Source organism: Hemicordylus capensis, chromosome 9, assembly GCF_027244095.1.
Source record: "Hemicordylus capensis ecotype Gifberg chromosome 9, rHemCap1.1.pri, whole genome shotgun sequence".
Lineage (NCBI taxonomy): Eukaryota > Metazoa > Chordata > Lepidosauria > Squamata > Cordylidae > Hemicordylus > Hemicordylus capensis.
This window is the reverse complement of record NC_069665.1, coordinates 1,930,150-1,946,358: the sequence shown is the minus strand read 5'-3', so window position 1 is coordinate 1,946,358 and position 16,209 is coordinate 1,930,150. Positions and strand designations below refer to the sequence as shown.

General features: G+C 47.8%; 1 protein-coding gene across 3 annotated transcripts in view; it reads right to left on the bottom strand.

Annotated features, from left to right (window-relative positions):
• Positions 1–16,209, bottom strand: part of GARRE1 (granule associated Rac and RHOG effector 1) — a 76,200-nt gene that overhangs the window by 4,134 nt on the left and 55,857 nt on the right. For all 3 annotated transcript variants that reach the window (XM_053271141.1, XM_053271143.1, XM_053271142.1), the window contains 9 exons: positions 15,584–15,724; positions 15,195–15,290; positions 14,874–15,035; positions 13,715–13,873; positions 8,848–8,945; positions 8,534–8,659; positions 6,449–7,488; positions 1,756–1,921; positions 1,047–1,181 (listed from right to left, as the gene is read on the bottom strand). In XM_053271141.1, the coding sequence (XP_053127116.1) occupies positions 1,047–1,181; positions 1,756–1,921; positions 6,449–7,488; positions 8,534–8,659; positions 8,848–8,945; positions 13,715–13,873; positions 14,874–15,035; positions 15,195–15,290; positions 15,584–15,724 (2,123 nt within the window). The remainder of the gene's footprint in view (positions 1–1,046; positions 1,182–1,755; positions 1,922–6,448; positions 7,489–8,533; positions 8,660–8,847; positions 8,946–13,714; positions 13,874–14,873; positions 15,036–15,194; positions 15,291–15,583; positions 15,725–16,209) is intronic.

Genomic DNA, 16,209 nt, shown 5'->3' with positions numbered 1-16,209 from the left:
CATTCAGAGGTCAACTGCCCCCGCAGGCTGACTCTCCAATGGGTGCTCATGGCAAGACGTTGGTGCCCACTCAGCACCAGGGCGGGGACAGCTGCTCAATGGCCTCCTGGTTCTGCACTTAAACTGACAATCAAATGTGGCCACCGTCTTCTTCCAACACTGGGCAATCCGATTTGATTTTCAGGGCTGTTTCACAGCCACAAATCCAAGTTTTGGATAGGCAAACAATGGAGGGCTACAACCACCTGGCTATGAGATGCTTGTGAATTAAAACCTCTGGTGTCACAAGCCTCGTCTTTCTCTCTCTCTCTCTCTGGTGCACAGGAGACTTGTCCTTCTTGCAGAGACTCGGCATGCCATCTCACCCTGCTTCCCAAGCAGAGACTGCTACGGGCACTTTATTACTATTACTGATAGCAACCACCACCAATTATGTTAGCCTCCCCATAACAAGTTGTTCTCTAGGCAGCTCACAACACATTAAAACATCCAATAAAAACACAATACACACACACAGACAAAACTCCACAATTTAAAAATTTGTTTGTTTTTAAATCCATTTTAAAAATAATTTTTTTAAAGCCAGAGTGAACAGAAAGGTCTTCACCTGGCATCTAAAAGAACAAAGTGATGGTGCCAGTGAACCTCATTGAGGTGGCTGTTCCATAAATGGGGTGTGACCACCGAAAAGGCCCTCCTCTCCTAAAGAGCACAACGACATCCCCACAAGACCTTCAACCCAAAGCAGTAAAAAACCAGCAATGTAAGGTGGATGAATATTCCCCCAGCGGGTTCTTCAGGAAAGCCAAGCCACCTACAGTGTCATTGCAAGCTCAGTCAAATGCGGGGGGCGGGGACTGTAGCAGGACACCTGAGAGAACCCACCCAGTTCATTTTTGACTCGCAGTTGGGCAAAAGCAAGCTGTTCAGCAGTCAGCACGAGCCTTTCAAGTTCAGGAGGCAAAATTTCTGGTTTTGCTGGAGGATTCGATCTGCCCCCTTTGGCTTGCCAAGGAATTCAAAGGGGACCCCCGTCCCCCACTCACCTTCTTTGCTTGACTGCAGCAACAATGTCTGGCCCTGAGAACATGGAAAACAGGCTGTCTCCATTGGCTGAGGAGGTCTCGTCACTGGAGCTGGCTGAGTCGCCCTGAGTCCCTGACCAGCTACTTGTCATCTCCCTAGAGAAAACAGGAGAGCCATCAAGGGGTGTGAGTGAGTGTGCGTGTGTACACCCGAAGCAAAAGACCACTTTGAATTTAAGCTAACCCCCTTAAAAAGTAGAGGTTAAACACAGGTTATACCTGCATTTACTCAAAAAGAACAGGACTCTGAATTTAAAATGACCTCCCAATTTCTAATATCAAGCAACTTGGAAAAAACCTAGTCTTGGATTCCAGTAAATACAATACATGTCTGACATTCAGGGCAAACATCATCTCCTTGAGGCATTTTCTAAACAAGCAGCAGCTAAACCGACACATCTAATACCTTAGATTTATTCGGTGGCTTGCTAAAACATTGCATTTGGAATTCATATCACCTCCAAAGATCCTGAACACACTAAGAGCCATGTTAACACAGCCAAGACAGTCTCAGTAACAAAGCACCATGAACACAGGCAGGCTATATATGCTTAAAATATTTTTTTGTCAAAACAATGTGGCAGCCAAATGTCCAACTTAAGTGATTCCATTTTACAAGGGTTTACAAAGTGAATGCCCCAAGGGGGCAACACCATGGAGGAATCCTCACCCTTCTGTGAAATACTCTGGGAAGGGCCAGGTCCGGTGAGGGTCGTCAGAATGAGGCCAGTTGCTACGTGTGTTGCTGGGGCGACGGAAGTGCTGTGCTTGCCTTTTCTGTTGCATGGCCTGGCTGACCCCAGCGACATAGCGGGCGAACTCTGGATCCGAGCCCACTGGATTTAAAAAAAGAAACTCAACAGTCGGTTGTTGACACATTCAGATATTTCAACTGCAATTATTCCCTCATTTAATCCACTGTCTACACTTCAGACACCACACACACACACAAAATGAAAGCCAGTCAGCAATTCAGAGTGTTTGTTCAAGTGCGGAATATTAAGTATTTCACCAGAAAGTGATTTATAGATAGGCAGGCAGGCAAAATGTGCTGTGTCAAGGGAGCCTCGAAGCTGCAGCCAAGGACCACAACAGCCACTTCTTGAGCCAGAGATGGCCTTGTGACAAGGGGAAGGGCTCTCCAGAGCCCCCCAGGGAACTTCTCAAGGAGCATGTGATCTGCACTCTCGGCTACATCTCTGTCTCCATCCTGTCTCCCCAAAGATCTGTAGCCAAAACGCTGTCCACATTCACTTGAGAATCTCTCTACGTGTCACACTGCTCGAGACACTCGTTTCCAAAGAGCATTCCTCCATCATAAAGATGGATCAGACTGAAGAATGTTTCAAGGCAACAAGTCCAAGAAAGCAAGAGACACAAGAATCCTTCTGCAGGATTACTTGTGCTCTTCAGCTGATAACTAGTGGAAGGAATGTTATTTCCCTCCACCCCGATTTGCTCTGAGGAATCCGAGCCAGGCAAATCTGTTCCATCCTACTGAGCAAAAAAAGGCTCCACAACAGGCAAGGACCCCATACAGGCTTACGGATGGGTAGGGTGGCCAGTGGACAGAATGGGGCTTCTAGACAGTTCAATGTGAGCTCCCAGAAGATTCAATCATGTGAACATGAATCCAGGCTCCATCATCCTTGTGGCCAATCCTGCCACTCACCTATCCTGCTCAAGAGCAAAAACTGGAGGGGGAGCATTTGACCTCCACTTGGCTGAGCAGCAGGGAAGCACACTCTCTCTGCCGTGGGGGTGGAGGTCTTCCTCCGTCCTGCCCGGTTGCAGTCCAGGTTCTTTGGTATCCCCCGCTCCCCAGCAAGCAGGAGAGGTGGCAGTGCCTGCAAACAACGCCAGATGGGGTGCCTGCTTCTGAAAAGGGCTCTTTCTTCTCCACCTCCACAACAGGGCAGGGGAAGGGCCGCCACTGGAGTCCTTGCAATTGTTTGGGGGTGGAAGTGGACTGAATGAAGGCTGCAGGTGGCACTATTCCAAGCACAAAGCAGCTGGCAGCGCTGCTGCTGCAGTCACACCGTGGGAGGAGGCAGTGGGATGGGCGGACTCTTGAGAAGGGAGACCTGTCCTTGCGGCAGTTCAGAAAGCCCCCTCAGAGAAGCAGGGCTGTGCCAGTTCTGGGGGCCTCTTGCACTAGAACCAACAGACAGGGGAGCCTCGTCTCCTTTCTCAATAAGCAAAGTCAGGGGGCAGTGACTGAAGGGGGGTTGCACCCTGCCCCGAGAAAGCAGAGGAACTGTCTATACCACAGATAGCCAACCCGAGGCTCTGCACTGTGGCTGGACTATGTCACTCATCATCCAGAGCCACAGCGGCCAACAGCTAGGGATTAGAGGGGTCGCAGTCCAACGGCAACTGGAGGGTCTCTGGCTGGCCATCCATGACCCATGCTCTTGAAATGCCTTGTGGGAGGAGCAGAGCATGTTGCTTTATTTGTTTTTAACGTTCATGCAGATATGTAGACATGCGTCTATCTTTTCACATACACAAAGCCAAAATTGCTCTGGGTATGTGGGGAGAGAAGAGGCACATGATTAACTCTCTGTAAATCACACCAATACACACACAGAGCCATATTGCAGCATTTCTGGTTGTATTCCTGGGGACTGGTTTCCCCTCTTTTAGAATACAGCAGGCACAGGCTGGGCCATCCACTCTCGCCTCTTGTGCCACTTCTTTAAATCTTCCCAGGTGTCAGCTGAGAAGCACTGCAAGCCTGGCTCTTTAAGCTTTACATCTTCCTGTGCTTCTCACAGGAACAGAGGAAGCTGCCATATACCGAGTCAGACCTCTGGTCCATCTCACTCAGTATTGTCTACACAGACTGGCAGCAGCTTCTCCAAGGTTGCAGGCAGGAATCTCTCTCTGCCCTGCCTGGAGATGCCGCCAGCGAGGGAACTGGGAACCTTCAGATCTTCCCAGAGCGGCTCCATCCCCTGAGGGGGAATATCTTGCAGTGCTCACACTTCTAGTCTCCCTTTCATATGCAACCAGGGCAGCCCCTGCTTAGCTAAGGGGACAAGTCACGCTTGCTACCACGAGACCAGCTCTCTTCCTGATGTACAGGAAGATTTAAAGTTTAAAGAGCTCCTTTCCCCATGCAGGCGGCTCCATCCACTCTCACTGTGAGAGTGGATCATTTAACAAAGAAACCTAGCTCCATTTTTAATGTTCCTTTTCGTTAGGTCAAGCACTCTGCAAACTTTACCCCCACGATATGAGGGGGCCTCCTAGATTTCTCTTTTTTCCTAGCAATGTAATCTACACAAAATGACTTTTGCCAGCCAACAACAGGCCTCACCTACTAGTGTTTTATAATTATAAAGCAGGAGTTCCTAGTTGGGCTCTCATCAGTGTTAGAATATAATGTGCACTAAGCAATGTTAATCACATACCTTTGCGTAAGAGCAGGAGAAGGGCCTTGCTGGAATAGACCCAAGGCCCATTTAGCCCAGCAGTCTGTCCCTTATAGTGCATAGCCAGAGGCTTCTGGGAAGTCCACAAGCCAGAAGTAACCAAGATAGCCCTCGTCTGTCTCCAGCAGTAGTACATTTACTATTGTTAATGAAATCATGCACCTCCCTATCCAACTGTCTTAACATCAGACACGCATGATCATACCAAAATCCCCCTCACACTCATATACAAGCTTAAAATAACATTAAAGTCAAACTAATGCAACGGTTAAAGAGAGGAACAGTAAACAGTCTTACACCAGACACACACACACACACACACACACACACAGAGGCAGAGAGCTGGCAGGTTGTAAGACTGCCAGAATGGAAAAGGCCGACCAGCAGGCTTTTGACCTGCAGAGTATCCGACTCTCTCTCCCTCTCTGGCTTATGTGTGCTGCTGTGCCCAATATGCCTCTCTACCATTCTTGTTTGATTTGCTTTGTAGTGGAACACTGCTGCTCTGTTAGCTTGGACAACATTAAGGAGGATGTCAGCAGCCCTAAGAGGACTTTTCTTGCATCTCCATCAACTGTACGTCCAACACAAGCGGGACACACAAAGAGCCTCTCCCAACGACCTCAAGGGTCAGACAAGCCCATAGGCAGAAGGCCGTCTGACTTTAAAGACAGCACAAGCAGTACCTGGTAGTCCAAAGTATACGGCCTCTGAAGGTGATGTCATTTTTGAGCTACTATGGCTAAGACCAGCCAATGGACTCTCCCCTTTTCAATGTGTCAAATTCCTTTTTGATCCATCCGTGTACTGCAGCACACAATTCACCAGAAGTCTCTTCTGCTTCCTCTCTCCAGTGGAGACGGGAGTGGGAACTTTGCCCAATCTTCTGGTCAAAGCAAAAGCCATGCCTAGAGAGCTGGATGGCGCAGCCAATGGCTGGAGGGGAAGAGTGAGTGGGCTAGGCTCACAAGTCTCTCAGAAGTCCATGGGCTCTGGCCAGTGCCAGCTTCAGAGGAAGGTTAAACACAGCACAGGGAACTGGCAGGACTCATTCCCCTCTCCAAAGTCAGGCAACTGTCCCAAAGATGTCCAGGGAATGCAGGGGCGGATTCACCTCTTTGCCACCCACAGGCAAACAGGCTTTTGCCACTGCGGGGAGGGGCAGGCGGGGGGAAACACCCCGCCCCCTTGCCTCTAAATATCACCACTGCTGACGGCGGGATGGGGTGCGGTGTCGATGGCAGGCTGCGGGGGGGGGAGGGAAGAGCACCCCCTTTCCTTAAGCTTTAAAAAAGCACCTGTCTCCGGCCCCTCCAGTAACATCCCGCACACGAGGGTGTGACTCACCACTCGGGTTCCAGTGAGTCACACCCCCATGCACGGGATGTTACTGAGGGGAGACAGGCCACTGCTGCTCTTGGTGCGTTTAAAAAGGTTTAAAAGGGGGGGGTGCTCTTCGCTCCCGCCCCCACAGCCAGCTGGCACCACACCCCATCTTGCTGCTGGCAGGGGCGATATTTGGAGGCAAAAGGGTGAGATTTCCCCTCCCCCACCCTCCCCACAACTACTGCCACCCCCAGAGAGGCACGGCAAAATTTGAGGAGCAGGAAATGTTGCTGCTGTAGGCAGATGCCTCCTCTGCCTTAATCCGCCACGGAGGAAATGGTGTTTGTAACAGAACAGAGCTCAGAAAAACCCACCCATGGGTGCTGAAACCTAGGTGGCATCTAAAGCCCTCCTTCCTTCCGAGCTCTTACTGGCAAGCCATTCTGGCTTCCTCCCATCACCTTCAGAAGACATTCGTGCGCATCTGTTCAGCATATGATCGACCGATGGACAGCACTCAATATATATTCACAGACATTATTCAACAACCATGCCACAGAGTGACCGCATGCATTAAAGGGCCTTGGAATAGGCACATACCTGCAGGGTCAAAAGGTAGAAACTCTCCCAACATCCCAAAGATTCCATCACTTTGGTCACGATTTGGCCACGTGTTATTTCTAGGGCCTTGCGGTTTCTGCCCCAACATCTCCGACATCATGTTGTCCATGTAACTGTTCACAAGGCCCAAGCTATACAAGTCGGAGCTCAGGTCAGAGAAGGTGTGGCCGCTCCACTGGTGCATATGAGACACCCCCGGGCCCACCGTCTGGGCTGACTGCTGGCTGGCATTGGGCGGCCACTTGCCAGGCGGACGCTGCTGCTGCTGCTGCTGCTGCTGCTGCTGCTGCTGCTGGGGCCCAATGGGTTGAAGCAGGTGCTGATAGTACTGCATTTGCTGCTGCTGCTGCTGCTGCTGGGGCTTCTGTGGCAGTGGCGGCTGCGATGACAAGCCCTGCTGAAGGTGGTGCAGAGGTGTGTGAGACGAAGACTGCGGCTGCTGTGGCACAGCCACTGGCTTCTGCTCTGCTGCAGCCGAGGATGAGGCCACAGAGTTCCTTCTTTTCACCTGGGGAGAGGCCTGCTGGGACTTGCCCATATTGAAGCCAGAGAGGAAGTCGATGACCTCCTGCATTTCTTGGTCGGTTGGTAAATTCATGCCCTTGGCATCCTTGCTGTCGTCCACTTTGCTGTTGTCACGCCGATCGAGGAGAAACCCGTTGACAATCTGATTGCTGGGACTCTGCGTCTGCTGGCCTGATTCTGGAGCCCTGGGGAAGCTCCCGATGTTCAGGATACTTTGCAGTCGGGCATCCATGTTGTTGGGTATTTTTGCTTTATCCTCTGAGTTGTTAGCTATAAAAAGAGTTTTGGAAGGTGTACTGGGAATGGAGTAACTTCCACTGCTGCTTGAACTTGCACAGGAAGTTTTCTTTGTAAACCGTGAAGTCAACTTGGAGAAAGTCTTTTGCAAGCCGCCTGTCGATTTGCTTCCGTTTCCAGGCGGCAAGTCGCTATGACTCCCAAAGTCACAGATCTCACGCTGCAGCTGGATCTGAATGCAGGGCAGAGCTTGCTCTCTGTTGTAACAAAAAAAACACCCAGCTCTGTCAGGCAGGCAGTAGGTCCCTATGAAAGAGGCAACTTAACATGCCTACCACATGTAATCTGGGTTTCTCAGGCATGCACAAAAGAAGGAAAGGGATAGTGAGCACTTCACAAAACCTGGGGTCAGTGTTCCCTTTAAGGTGTGCACATGTGTGGGCACTCACATGTTTTTTGATGTCCGCTCAGTTAATTTTAGATCCTGCTCAGGTTGAATCAGGAAGGTCCCACTCTGAATTTACGTGTGCGTGCACTGCCTTGATACTGCCACCCAGAACAGATGGAAAAAATTAAGAGAAATAGTTTCCTCGCAGGGCAAATAGAATGTTACACTGAAAGGCGCAAGTACCAATTCATCTAGCCAACACTAAGCATCACTAAGCAACAGAAACCTAGCCATGAAAATCAACAACGGTCCAAGACCACTGACAAGTACGCTGCTGAAGAGATGGAGGGAGCACACCAAATGCAAGACTTCCACTGCTGCCTGGAAGAGGCCCCATCCATACACCTCAGACTACCAGTCCAGTTGTTACCTTGAATCAGCTGTGAAAGAACACCAGTGGCTTATTCTGTTTCTGTGGGGAAAGCTTTTGAGCTAAGGTTGGGAGAGGTAACCGGCGGGGGGTGGGGGGGACAGAGGCAGAGGGGACAGGGTTGGCTGGCGGGGACTTCCTTGGGTGGGGGAACAAGACTGTGCCTTTCTCTGGCTACTTTTAGCCAAGTAGGTTCCTGGGGCTCAGGCGTTTTTTGGTGGGGTAATGCTGCTGGCTTTTACCAAGGACGGACAACAGGATACTGGGTGGAGAAGGAAAGAATGGGCACCCCTCTAGGCATGGGAAGGGATGGAAGGAAGCAAGTGATTAGAAGCCATCTGATGCAGAGGGGGAGGGAGGTGAAGTGGTGTTTGCCCCATTACCCTGATCAACCACTCTCTGAAGATTCAAAGGTTCGGAACAAGAATATCTACACACTTTTGTTTGCTTTTAATATGGAGAGCGCAGCATAAGCCACACTCACCTTCCTTCCTTCCACCGATTTAGGTCAAACACTGCAGTATAGAGCACATCCACCAGTCCCAAAGTCTTCTCTGGATCCAGGCTTCTCTGCAGCAAAGACATTGTTGCAGGGTCTTCTTTCAGGCACCTAAGGAAACAGTTTTCAGTAACAGGTTTCCAGTAGCTATTAAGATCACTCATTCTCAAACAGTTAATTCATACTCACTCTCTCTCTCTCTCTCTCTCTCTCTCTCTCTCTGTATACATACACACACAGACACAAACACATACACTGAAGCCTGTCCAGGTCATCTGAACTACTTAGTTCATAATTACCAAGTTGATGGAACTTGAACAACAATTCTGGAACCTTCCAAACTGATCTGTGGCGCATATGCTTCTTTGTTTTCAATCTGCGCTGTATCCACAACCACCTAATCAAGCAAAGAACACACATAAGCACCAAGAATTCAAAATTACAGCTTTAAAAAAAATCTAGAGCAAAGTTTCATTCCTCCAAACTAGTGAAAATCTTTTGCTTTTTAACATCTACATGAAACCGCTGGGAGAGATCGTCAGAAGGTTTGGTGCTGGGTTTTATCAATATGCTGATGACACCCAGATTTACCTCTCCATGCCAACCTCATCAGGCAATGTCATATCTTCCCTAAATGACTGCCTGGAGGCAGTAATGGGTTGGATAAGGGATAACAAACTGAAGTTGAATCCAAATAAGATGGGATGTATTGATGGGGGGGCGGGGGTGAGAGATGGTTTAGATCTGCCTGTTCTGAATGGGGTTACACTCCCCCTGAAAGATCAGATACATAGCTTGGGAGTGCTCCTGGATCCAAAGCTCTCATGCTTTTTATCAGCTTTGGTTGATATGTCAGCTACGTCCATTTCTAGAGGTGAGTGACCTTAAAACAGTGGTACATCTGCTGGTAACCTCCAGGCTTGACTATTGTAATGCGCTCTATGTGGGGCTGCCTTTGTACATAGACTGGAAACTATAATTGGTACAGAATGCAGCAGCCAGATTGGTCCCTGGGACAACACGAAGGGACCACATAACACCAGTTCTAAAAACTGCACTGGCTGCCTATATGTTTCCGAACGAAATACAAAGTGCTGGTTAGTACCTATAAAGCCCTTAACGGCTTGGGTCCAGGCTATTTGAGAGAGTGCCTCCTTTGTCATAAGCCCTGCCGCCTGTTACGATCTTCTGGAGAGGTCGAGTTACGGTTGCCACTGGCTCACTTGGTAGCGACCCAGGATCGGGCTTTTTCTGTGGCTGCCCCAGGGCTTTGGAATAAGTTTCCTTCTGAAATAAGAGTATCTTCTCTTCTGTTTTCAGGAACAATCTCAAGACCCTCCTGTTCTCTCAGGCTTTTACTTAGAATTTTAATAATTTTATTATATTGTTTTTATTGTCATGTATTTTAATTTGTGACTTTTAAATGTTTTAGATTTTGTACACCGCCTAGAGATGTACATATCAGGTGGAATAAAAATACAATTAATCAATAAGGTGTCGACTCAATGTGCGGCAGCTGTGAAAGGACAATTCCATGCTTGGAATCATTAGGAAGGGGATTGAAAATAAAACTGCTAATATTATAATGCCCTCATACAAATCTATGGTGCAGTCATATTTGGAGTACTGTGTACAGTTCTGGTCACCATACCTCAGAAAAGGACGTTATAGAAGTGGAGAAGGTGCAGAAGAGGGCAACCAAGATGATCAGAGGCCTAGAGCACCTTCCTTAGGAGGCAAGGCTACAACACCTGGGGTTTTTACCTTTTGTTAAAGATGACGACTGAGAGGTGACATGATAGAGGTCTATAAATTATGTGTAGTGTGGAGAGAGATAAATATTTCTCCCTCTCAAACAACACTAGAACACTAGAAACAGGGGTCATCCCATGAAACTGCGAAGAAATTTAGGACCGACAAAAGGAAGTACTTTTTCACACAATGTATAATCAACCTATGGAATTCTCTGCCACAAGATGCCAGAAGGTTACAAGTTCGATCCTGACCAGGGGCTCAAGGTTGACTCAGCCTTCCATCCTTCCGAGGTCGGTAAAATGAGTACCCAGAATGTTGGGGGCAATATGCTAAATCATTGTAAACCGCTTAGAGAGCTCCGGCTATAAAGCGGTATATAAATGTAAGTGCTATTGCTATTGCTATAAGATGTGGTGACAGCCAACAGCCTGGATGGCTTTAAGAAAGGTTTAGATAAATTCATGGAAGATAGATCTATTAGTGACTATTAGTCTGAGGACTATAGCCACCTCCAGCCTCAGAGGCAAGATGCCCCTAAATATCCATTGCAAGAGAGCAACCACAAGAGAGAGAGCATGCCCTCGCCACTTGCTGTGGGCTTCTCAGGGACATCTGAGGGGCCAATGTGTGAAATAGGATGCTGGACTGGATATTCCTTGGGCCTGATCCAGCAGGGCCGTTCTTACATTCTTCTGTTCTCCCCTATCCTGTGCATTTCATGTTTCTTGCCTAAATTGCCTAAAGAGCCCCTGGTGGTGCAGTGGTAAAACTGCCGCCCTGTAACCAGAAGGTTACAAGTTTGATCCTGACCAGGGGCTCAAGGTTGACTCAGCCTTCCATCCTTCTGAGGTCGGTAAAATGAGTACCCAGAATGTTGGGGGCAATATGCTAAATCATTGTCAACCGCTTAGAGAGCTCCGGCTATAGAGCGGTATATAAATGTAAGAGCTATTGCTATTTTGGCCCAATGTTCAAGCCCAGATAGTTCTGAATCTTAATTCCACCTTCCAAAATGTTAGCTATCTCTTGCTTTATGTCATCTGCAAATCTGACAAGGTCACCGAGGCGCATGTGCAGGGAATTTTAGTTTGAAGGAGAAAGAAATTGAACAATTGCTCATTGACACTGATGAATCGAGAAATATAACACCTGAAAACAGTCAGAATCCTTGTATAAGAACTATTTCAATAAACACAAATTTGAAAAGCATAAAAAGAGATGACTTAGTGTTGCTGATTTTTTTTCCAATGGCAGATAAACAGAGCCTTTCAATCGGTGTGTCTTTTGGGAGGCTGCATCTACTTCTGAGGTCTAGTTAACCATTCCGTCCTATTCTCACAGTTTTCCTACATAAACAATCCTTTATTATCAGATAATTCTGCATCCTAGCTGGAGAATATAAAGCTTTGCAAAATGCAGAATGATATTTCAGAATAGCACTAGAGCCACGGGTGCAGAGAAAGGAAGTCATGGAGGATAGGGCTGCCCATGGCTACTAGCCTTGATAGCTGTAGGCTTCCATCAGAGTCAGAAGGAGCATGATGCCTCTCTACACCAGGTGCTAAGGACCACCAGAGAGGGGGAAGTTCCTCCACATGCAGGCTTCCCAGATGCCACTGTGTGAGGCAGGATACTGCTGAATGGGCCCTGTCCTGATCCAGCAGAGCTTTTCTTACACTCTTAGATGCTGAGGCCCCAGAGAGAACAGCGCAACTATGCTGAATGCTTAAGGGCCACTCGATCAGCCAAAAAGCTCTGTCGCCTTGCTGCCCACAGGTTCAGGGCAAGCTGCGGTACCCCATGAGGCTCTGCAACTTGATGCACAATTGTGGGGATGAAGATTTCAATGGCAGACAGCAGCAGCATTTGCAGAAGCTCTCTTTTAGTCCCTGTTTCATTTATCTGAACTAAATTCAAAGTGCAGCCAAGGCAGATTTCTCACACCCAGACTAGGAAATGACTCCTGACAGCCATTGTTCTTGCTCTGCAGATGTTTCCTCCATCACCCCGACCCAGAGAACAAGCTAAACAACGGACGATGATCTCTCAACAGCACTTCAAACTACGTGTGGCACAAGTGGAATTTAAACAAGCAGATGGAACAATTTCTATCTCGCACTGGGAAGTGTATGCAGCCGTTTCTGCCTTAATTTCAAGTTGCCCCTGTTCTGACCAGACTACAGCCACAGAGAGAGCAGCCCTGGGTGTTATAAGGATTTTTAAAGAAGTTAAACTGAAATTATCCACTTAAAAATTGTCTATGCGAATTCATGATTAACAGAACCATAAATTATTTCACTTGAGCATTCTCCATTTCCCTCCAACAGTATAGAACCACTATACATGCAAAACAAAGCATCAGATCAACTTTGGGGGTGGATTTCTCCCCTTCCTACACCAGCATAAGAACCTCATAGTACATGCTGGAGAAGGGGTCCACTATCTCTGCAGCTGTAGGAGAGCTTTCCTTCTCTAGCTTTTTGCTCCTGGAGGCGAACCACCACTTCTTCCCCTACTGCAATCAAGACCCCACTTGCATTTAATTCTGAATACTATCTCATGAGTTTAGGACATTGTACTTTATTTCCATAATCTTATGCAACGTTACCCCTGCTAAATGAGCAAAGAGGCCTCTTTTAGAAGTGGCGATTCTCTTTATTGAGCAGGAGGAGAGCAACTGGCCATATCCATCCCCAGCACAGCACCCCTCCAGTGGCCGTTGCTGGTGTCTCTCTTATTAACACCCCTAGCTGAGGCTGAAAAATAATGATTTACTCAAGAACAGATAGATTTTCCTTTTGTTCAAATGCAACACTTTAGCAGCCATTACAGACCTCCTTTTGCCATTGTGGCAGAGGATGATGGGAGCTGCAGTCCGACATCTGGAGGCCCAAGTTTGAGAACCCAACATAAGTCAGTTTCCTTGTTTGGAAGTTGTAAGCCATCTAGTATAAAGAACTAGGACACTTTCCACTTAGCTAAATGCACAAGAGGAGGAGAAAGTGCACAGGCTTGTTGCCCCTTCCTCACGCACACATCAGCTACGATTTGTTGAATCATCTGAACCATGCCACGGACTCTCTTAAGTCAGTTACAGTGACCAGTCTTACTTTGAGATCGGGTGGGTAAAAAACCCTACAGAAGCCTTGTAATCTCTCTCTTTCTTGGGAGAAAAGGAGGCTTAAGACCGTGAGCAAAAAGGTAGGCAAGCCTACTTAACGATGCTGCTCCACACAGATATTTGCAGAAGCGACCAATGCAATGAAGGCGGTTTCCTCTGGGATATGCAGATTCCCTCAAGTAATAAGATTATGAAGGAACGGGTTGGTCAGTGTTCTATGACACAGAGCCACTCAAGCCTCCCACTGTCCTTCCTGCCTGCCTGCCCTTTGTCCATTCACAGCTACTTACCAGCCCAGCTTGGCCAAAGAGCAGCTGCACAGCAGTCTTGCATGCGCCTCGCCACGTAGAAGGGCAAACCTGGTTCAGTATTTCCGTCACAGGAGAGTCATCCCTCGGGGTCACCCCGTTATGGTAACCAGCTTCTTTGATCAGTTGTATCATCGTGTGCTGCAAAAGAGCGGGGAATGGACTGCTAGGCATGAAGCAAGCAGTTAGCACAACACTGTCCCTCAGCACACACCAATTTATCCTGCCTCTGCCTGCAATGGGTAAACCAATAACCCAGAATAAAGCATTTGGAAACTACAAAGAGGTATAAAGTTTGCAACCACATTACTGCTGTGGACCTTTGCAGGGAACCTAATACCCTGTGAACTACACTGGTTTCCCATCTGTTTCCAGATTCAGTCAATACTTTAAAAACCCTATATGGGTTGGAGTCCTGGGCACCGTAAGGACCACCTACAGCTACATCCTTTTGCCCACACACAGAGATATTGCGGGGCGGGGGGCTCCATTTACTGTTCTGAGGAGCAGCCCATGCATGGGACAGGGCCTTATCTGTGCTGGCCCATCACCAGCATGGCTGCTAAAGAACTGGATGTTCAAAGCAGGAGTCTGAATCCACCCAACCTAACAGCTTGGCTTCCAAGCTGCAGTCACATGTCAAGGTCTGGTTTCTGACCCACTTCATCCCCTTCCATCTGAAGTAAGGAGATGGTGTGACAGTGGGGTGGGTCAAGGGTTCTCATACTTGGGTCCCCAGATATTGTTGGACTACTAGTCCCGTCATCCCCTGCCACAATGGCCTTTGGGGTCCCAAGTCTGAGAACCCATGGGGTACATATTTGTGTGCAAAGTCTTTCTGCATAAAAATATGAAAAGGAGGAGGAATAAGAGGACTGCAGCTGAATTTTGAAGATAGGAAGGAAAACCAGCCACAGCTGGGCAAAGCACAACCATCCATTTTTTGGAGCACAGTTTTGTCTCCAATCCAGCAAGTACCCATTCATTCACCTAAACATTCTTTCATTTCTCTTGCATGCACTTGTTAAAAGCGACACAAGCTTTAAAACGTTTGCTTTGCACTTAACCCTAATACAGCACATAACTAGCAAAACTGTATTACTGGGTTTGACCAGAAAGAAGTTCGGCTTTATGTCCTTACCGTTTTCAGCTTCAGGTTATCTGCTGCAGACTCATTAAAGGAAATTCCTTTCAGAAAGTGAGCACCTATCTGAACAGGAACTGTCGGAAGCTCACACTGAATCGGCTGAGAAGGGGTCTGTCTCCGGCCAGTCTGCTGAGCTTCGGCATCGCTGCAACAGCCCTTGAACATCAAAAGCACATCGTGAGGGAGGGAGGGAGGGAGGGAGGGAGGGAGGGAGGGAGGGAGAGGGAGAAAGCCTCACTTTCTCCTCTTGTTTGAATCAGAGCAACATCATCCCTAGGACAAGAGGAGGAGGAGGAGGAGGAGAGATGGCCATACCTGCAAGCTTGCTTCAATAGCCTTTGGATTCAAGTGAAAGCCGGCCTTCATCGCATATTCACAGTGACCCAAACTCTCCAATGCCGCTTTATATGCCTGATATTTAAAAAAGGAAGCCCAAGAGCATCATATAGCTCAAGGCAAATAAAAAGCACGATATAAAGAATTTATTACTTCAAACACACATGTCCAGTTCATCGGAACGGGAAAATCACACTGCCAGAATAGCAGCATGCTCTGTCTCCTAAATAAAAGCCTCAGCTGGAGGCGATTCCATCAGCAGTCCCAGCAGTCTTAACAGCTTGCTATTAGCTTAGCAGTATAAAGATATCCAATCCTTACCCAAGTAAGCAGTGATGTAAAGCAGATAAAGCATAAAGGAAACTAACCTGCAAAGCACTGTCGATTTTCAAGTTCAGTTCTTTTAGCTGGTGCTCAGGAATCACCACACTCTGGGAGCAGAAGAGCTGCTGGACCTCAATTCCAGCCAGAGAGCCATCACAGCCTCTCTCCCGCAGCCGGGACGTGGCCTTTAAAACAAGACACGAAGGAGGAGAAACACAAGCAGCAGTTTAAGAATGACAGAACTCTCAAGTCTGATGAAGTTATTGTGGTAATGGAGAGCAAGGAGGGTGGGATTTGAATTCTTTAGCAGAAGCTAAGCTGCACTCTAGCCATTTCTGCAGGGCGGGTGGGAAAGAGCAGCAGAGGTCTCTTGGGTGCCAAAAATCTTTCAGATGCAAACCAGTTAACAGCAAATTCAATGTGCAACCCTCAGTCACTATTAAGACAGGGCAGGTAAGATTTGAGGAAAAGATGGGAATTATATAAACATTACTCTCCCCCAAACCATGTTGTAACAGGTAAGTAAGCATCAATCCTAAGTTTTGCCTTTTGCTTTTCTCCACAGCAACCTGATAGAAAACGTAAGAAAAATTTCCTAAAACACACTGTGCACTTGTGCTATCCCCATTCATTTCATTGGGACACTGAGAAGTTCTTCGTAATCTGGTTA